This window comes from Thamnophis sirtalis, unplaced genomic scaffold (assembly GCF_051295495.1).
Source record: "Thamnophis sirtalis isolate CommonGarterSnake01/CBP01778 unplaced genomic scaffold, rThaSir2_p1.2 scaffold_13, whole genome shotgun sequence".
In the NCBI taxonomy this organism is placed as follows: Eukaryota; Metazoa; Chordata; class Lepidosauria; order Squamata; family Natricidae; genus Thamnophis; species Thamnophis sirtalis.
The window spans coordinates 33,281,476-33,288,098 of record NW_028261393.1 but is presented as its reverse complement, the minus strand read 5'-3'; the positions used below and the strand labels follow the sequence as shown (position 1 = coordinate 33,288,098).

At 46.2% G+C, this 6,623-nt stretch overlaps 1 protein-coding gene across 1 annotated transcript; it reads right to left on the bottom strand.

Moving 5' to 3' along the window:
- Positions 1 to 293: 293 nt before the first annotated feature.
- Positions 294 to 6,268, bottom strand: ASB12 (ankyrin repeat and SOCS box containing 12). Its single transcript, XM_014076165.2, has 3 exons — positions 5,987 to 6,268; positions 1,816 to 2,658; positions 294 to 775 (listed from the first exon to the last, which is right to left on the bottom strand). Exons 2-3 carry the CDS (start codon positions 2,633 to 2,635, stop codon positions 642 to 644), a joined length of 954 nt encoding a protein of 317 aa, XP_013931640.2. The 5' UTR covers positions 2,636 to 2,658; positions 5,987 to 6,268; the 3' UTR covers positions 294 to 641.
- Between the last annotated feature and the right edge of the window lie 355 nt (positions 6,269 to 6,623).

Genomic DNA, 6,623 nt, shown 5'->3' with positions numbered 1-6,623 from the left:
CAGCATAGCAGTGGAAGATTGGGCCATGTGATGGACTTGTGGGTGTGGGGGCAAGATCTTGAACTTTCAACTGGGTCGGGAAAATCAGGAAGCTTTCAGATTCGGGTTTTCCCAGATGTGTCAACATGGCTCTCTTAATAAATTGGAACTTTGAGCAATACTTTGCCTTGGACTCTGATTTAATTTTGGATGCTATTTGGAACCCTGACACTCTGCTTTAGAGCAACAGAGCTTGATCTTCAAAAAAAACAAAAAAACAGAAGAATAAAGCTTGATTCTTCCCAGTCGTCCACCAGGAGAGTGAGATATTTTTTAATCCATTTTAGTTGGTCAATATTAATGTAAAGTTAATTTGTTAATGTTAAGATGGTGAATTTGTTAATATTGTGGACTTCAACTCCCAAAATTCCCCCAGTCAGCATGCTGGCTGGAGGAATTCTGGGTATTGAAGTCCACACTTCTTAAGATTCCCTAAATTGGGAAACTAGCTACTGCATTATTTTTCACACACACCATCAACTTCATTCAAGCAAACCACCACACATAGTGTTCCAATTTTTAGAAGTGTTTTTCTTTCTTTCTTTTTTGGTTATCCAGTTACAGTACTTGGTAACTTTGGGCAATTCAGCATTGATCTTCTGTTATACATGGTGTTTGAGGTAGCTGAGCAGCACTAGTGGGATGTCCAGTTGATCCACAGCTTCAGGATGGTTCTCCAGTTTCATAAATCTTCTGATTGCCAGTCTGCATTGAGACATCAAGGATTTGGGCAATGCTGGAACAGCAGGAGGGAATGGGGAAGAGAGAGAGGTGGTAATTGTCATTGCATAGTTAATGCTGCTAAAGATTTCACTCCCTGTAATGCCTTCAAGGTCATCAGTAGAAATTAAGAACAAAGAACCATACATGCTTTGTGGTACTGGTCTGTGCCCAGCCTGAAACCTAACTGTTCTGGGTATGGAATAGAGCTGCTCCAGGCAGAATAGGTTTCCTGGGGGGGAAATATGTGAAATAATGAAAGATACTGGAGATGAAAGAGGAAGGTAAGAAGGGTCACCTTGGAGAACATTGGAAGATCTAGGATGAGCTGCAGGGGAGAGGGGGGAAAGAAGAAAAAGTACTACCCACCCTTAAAGTTCATCCCAGGACCCCTAGAAACCTATTCACCTGGAACTCAGAGCAACCAAGGTTCGTAATGGCTATGGAGATTCTCCAACATCCAGGTCACAGCTCTCCCAAAGGTGTTTTTTTCAAAAGGCAACTGGACTTACTTGGTTTATTCCTTGAAAATGTTTTGTTTCTCATCCAAGAAGCTGAAGAAGCTTCTTGGATGAGAAGTGAAACATTTTCAAGAAAAGAAGCAAGAAAGTCTGGTTGCCTTTTGGAAAAACACCTTTGGGACAAACACTCATAATTTTGTTACTCTTGAGCTGTGACTGATGCAAAACCATTTGGCAGAATTTCTAGAAAGGGTGTAGGCTGTAAGAAAATCAGTTTTTCTTTTTGTGCTTACCCCATACATAAAAGTATGGAAAGCAATAAGGAATGCTGTTGTTGTGAATGTAGATTTAGCTATATGTCTGTCTGTCTGTTTTTTTCTTAGCTTGTGACTTAAATTGTTTTGTGTGACTCTTTTGTATTCATGTTATGTAACTTGTGTAGTATTGTTTACCTCAGAATCAAATAATGTGATAGGTAATGTATGGAATGAGCAAGGGAGGGAGGGAGGGAGGGAGGAGAGAAAGAAAGGGAGAAGGAGGGAGATTTTAAGAATCTGCATAACCTTGTATTAAATAAAAATAAAAAACAAGTTACCTCTTTCTCTGGCCAACAGCTCAATCACTTCAGAGTTTGCTGAGCTCTTCTCCATCGTGATGCCAGGCAAATAGATATTGGCACCAAAATCAATGAGGAGCTTGACAAATTCCACCCTGCAGCCATGCTTCAAGCAGACTTCCAGGAGAGTCTTGGGGTGTTTAATTCGGGTGACCATGTTCCTATCTAAGCAGTTATAGTTCGGCTCAGCCCCGTACAGCAAGAGAGTCTTGAAGCATTCCAGGTGACCATAGACGGCAGACAAATACAAAGGTCCACAGCAGGCCACAGAGTTGGCCGCCCACTCCGGGATTCGAGGTTTGACGTTAGGGTCTGCCCCATGTGACAGCAGCTCCTGCAGGATCCCCAGGGCTCCTTCTCTCGCAGCCGTGAGCAGTGGGGTGCAGTTGTTGTGAATGCTCCCAGAAGGACAGGCCCCCGCCTCCAAGAGGACCTTCACACAATCAAGGTGCCCGTTGTTGACAGAAACAAATAGTGGCGTCTGGGCCTTGACATCCAAGCTGTCCACTTCAGCTCCGTGGTCCAGAAGCACCTTGACGCACCTGACATGGCCCTTTGATGCCGCTAAGCGCAGGGGAGTGCCTGGCACCCCCCAACCACTCCGACTGTTGATGACCCGTTTGTAACTCTCTTGGTGCAACAGTTGGTCCAACAGCTGGTAGTTGTCCTGGGACACGGCTACACTCAACTCTTGTCTTTCTCTGTCCCCATCTTCATCTTCGCTGGGCTGGAACAGGGAAAACATCTTGGTGATATCCAGCAGGCTCATCTTGAATTGTCTCTTGAGGGGGACTTTCATTGTGAATGGTGCTGTGCTGGAAGCTAAGAGTCACACAGATGCTAGGTTAATGATTTGGATAAAGCATAGTTTTTGAAACCTTGGTCAGGGGTCTCTTGGTGAGACACAGCTGGTTCACAAGTACCAAATCCAGCATATGCTATTTACATGCAAGCACAATGCAGTTTCTAGGGTCTGAATGAATAAATAAATGTATTTCAGGTGGCTTCCCTAGCATTTCCATACAAAGTAAAGAAAATACTTGGACAAATTTAAGACATGAGGACTTCAATTCCCCAAATTCCCAGCCAACTGTGTAACAACGATGACTAGGGGATAAAATATATGAAAACTAGTTGCAGGAATTGGGTAGGTTTGGTTTAATCGAAAGGAGGACCATGAGTGCCATGTTTGATTTGGGTGTAATTCTTTTTGCCTGAGGAAAGATCCAGTTCTTGGAGATGGGATGGGATGGGATGGGGGGATAAGCAGCTGAGTGTACTGATAGTCCTCAACCTGTTGTGAAAAGATTGAAAAACAAGACTTATAACCAGTCCTTAACAGTTGCAGTGTCCCCTCAAGGACTGACACTGGTTGCAGCATTCTGGAGTCAAGTTCTCATCACCGTTTGTAACCTTCCCAGAGGGCTTCCAACAAGCAAGTCAATGGGGGAGCTGGATTCATTTAACAATCATGCACTTCCTTTAATGACTGTGGTGATTTGCTTAATGACCATGGCAAAAAAAGATAACAAAATAAGGCGTAATTCACTTAACCAACTTAGCAATGGAAGTTCTGGTTCCAGTTGTGGTTGTAAGCCAAGGATGACCTGTACCTGGAAAAACATCTATTCTGAGCCACAGAATAGAAGCCAAATTTTGTGTAGCAATAAAATATGCTTGCTTCAATCTCTCTGGGAACAACAGAGGAATTTTAGACAAGAAGAACCAAATGTACAAGTACAGATTAAGTGCAAAAAGCAGCATATGAGAGGGAACTTGGAGTCATAGTGGACAATCACTGAAACAGTGGGGAAATTCATTTTTTTTTACTACTGGTTCTGTGGGCGTGGCTTGGTGGGTGTGGAATGGCTTGATGGGCATGACAGGGGAAGGATACTGCAAAATCCCCATTCCCTCCCCACTCTGGGGCCAGTCAGAGGGAGTATTTGCCGGTTTTCCAAACTACTCAAAATTTCCTCTACTGGTTCTGTCAGAACCGGCTGAATTTCACCCCTGCACTGTAATATGAGCCAGCAGTGTGCGGCAGCAGCCAAAAAAGCCAATGCAATCATAGACTGCATAAGAGGGATAAGAAACAAGATCATGTGAAGTGTTAGTACCACTTTATAAAACCTTCATAGGACCACACTTGGAATATTGCATCCAATATTAGTCATCCCATTATTTAAAAAAAGAGCAACTAAGTTGACTAAGGGCCTAGAGACTAAAACATGAAAAATAGTTGCAAGAATTGGGTATGTCTAGTCTAGTGAAAAGAAAAACTAAGGGTGACATGCCAGCGGTGTTCCAATATTTGAGGGGCTCCCACAAAGAAGAGAGTCAACCTATTTTCCAAAGCACCAAAAGGCAGGACAAGAAGCAATGGATGGAAACTAATCAAGGAGAGAAGCAACCTAAAACTAAGGAGAAATTTCCTGACAGTGAGAGCAATTAACCAGTGGAACAGAAGTTGCCTTCAGAAATTGTGGGTGCTCCATCACTGAAGGCTTTTAAGAAGAGACTGGACAGCCACTTGTCTGAAATGATAGAGCCTCCTGCTTGAGCAGGGGTTGGACTAGAAGACCCTCCAAGGTCCCTTCCAACTCTATTATTTATATTATTCTATATTACATTTTGGTAATTCCAGTGATTCTAGCCTCTAACATTTTACAAGTTATTCAATATTACCAAAGCTGAAGATGCTGGATAGGACAAAATTTCTGATAAACAAATCCCTGTTCATCCACAAAGATCATCCACAAAGATCTCTCGTGGTCTTGGGAAATTGATAGTTCTTAAACTCAGAAGCACAGTGCAGAAAATTCAGGCATGTTGTTTCTTAGCTGAACAGCAAAATACAGATGAGTATTTTTTTCATGCTCATATTTCAACGTCAGCATTTTTGAAATGCAATCAGTTAATCTGAGGATTCTGCAAGTAAAACGTGTTTAACACTTTAGAACTGGATTCTTGTCAGTTTTACTCCTGTCTAATTTAGCAATGTTTCCATATCTACGGTAGGGCCCAGTGCGTGCACCTGTGTGGACTGGAGCTGCATAACTCACCATTTATGTGGCATAATGGGATGATGGTCACAGGGCACCAGAGGAAGCAGGGAAAGGTTTGAAAGAACAAGGAGAGTTGAAGGCAAGGAGTGATGGCATGAGGCTGGGGAGATGGTGACCACATCAAGCCTCCATAGATGGGATAGATTCACTTATTATGATCATGGTGCTTTGCCTAATCATGGATTTGCTGTTTACAGATAGTCCTTGACCTACAACCACAATTGGGGCTCAATTGTGGTCGTAAGTCAAGGACTACTTGTAGTTACATGGTTGTTAAGTGAGTCTGCCTTCCTCATTGACTTTGCTTGTCAGGGGATCACATGACCCCAGGATGCTGCAACCGTCATTGGCAAGCGTTCAGATTCTGGGGTTGCTGTGTCATTTTTTTCAGTGCTGTTATAACTTTGAAGGCAAGTCAAGGACCACCTGTAACTAGGCTTGCATAGTGCTTTATGCTGAAAGCTATCACTTGCAAACCACAACTGCTCAACCCTAAGGAAGGGCAAGAGGTCAACTAAAAGACAGGGCATTTGCTGTGATCCAGCCTTCTGTTCAACAGGTGCAATCCAGACAAGAGGCAGAATCCCGACCTGGCTGGAAAAACAAGCAGACGACGAAGCCCTCGTGGAAACTTAAGAGGGGGAGAAAATCTGTTCAGAGAATCCCACCTCATGCAATAAATGCCTTCACATCGGTTAACTTTGCCTCGTTCTACCTTTAATGGGATCGTGGGGCAGAAGCTCTTCTGGCCAATCTGAGGATTCAACCCATTTGGGGGACGATGGGAGAACTCAGAGGCTAAGGGGCCAAATCGGTGCAGGTGAAGGGGCGGCGGCTTGAGCCAGGCTGCCGTCTCCCTTTGAAGTTGCAGTCAGTTTGGGGGTCCCCCGCAAGCCCAGCCCCCCCCCCGCCGCCGCTCTCCGCCCAAACCCAGGTCGGAACCCGCCGGGCCGGAGATGCGCGCTTGTGAACCACCCGCGCCCGTTCCGCGCCCGCCAGGCCCAGCAGAAGCCCCCCGCTAGTCGGAGGGAGCGGGGCTGGAGACGAACTCCCAGCCCCGCACGGCGGCAGACGATACTCACCAACTGGTGGCCGTCGGACGGGTTGCCGTGTCGCCCGACGGAGCGTCGTCTGGAGCCACCGCCGGCCGGTCCGGCTGTGTCGCTGTCCGGCCTCTGTGAGGTGGCCGGGACCGGCTCGCCCGAGCGCTCGCCTGCCCCCGCCGCCGCCCCGCTCCCTCTCCGGGCGGCCAGAGCAGAGAGCCGTCGAGGGGGGCGCGTCAGGCGACACAAGACGGGACGGGGCAGCTGCGCCGGGACGACGCGCCGCGCTAATTTTAACCCCGCCGGCTGGGCCGCTTCCATTCTGGGAGAGCCTCCCGCCCCGCGGAGAAGGGCCGGGCGCGGACCTCCCTCTCCAGCCTGGGGATTTCTTCATTTTCCTCACTGCAATTGGGGAAAGTTTATTTGCTTGCTTGCTTATTTATCTGCCTTTACATTACATGACCCACACAGGGACATGGCAACCATCATAAATACGTGCCAGCAGCCAAGTGCTCAAAATCTAATTATCTGACTTTGGGGACGGGTGCAACAATTGTAACTGCAAGGACAAATTTTCAATCAATCAATATAGAAGGGAGCTGGAAGGGAGTTTGGAGGTCTTCTAGTCCAGCCCCCTGCTCAAGCAGGAGACCCTATACTGTTCCAGATAAATGAT

Excerpts from the sequence above, each read along its gene's own strand:
- ASB12 (XM_014076165.2), bottom strand. The coding sequence starts at position 2,635 with ATGAAAGTCCCCCTCAAGAGACAATTCAAGATGAGCCTGCTGGATATC. Across the intron at positions 776-1,815 it reads GCTGTTGGCCAGAGAAAGAG|CATTGCCCAAATCCTTGATG; the intron begins GTAACTTGTTTT and ends CTGCTGTTCCAG.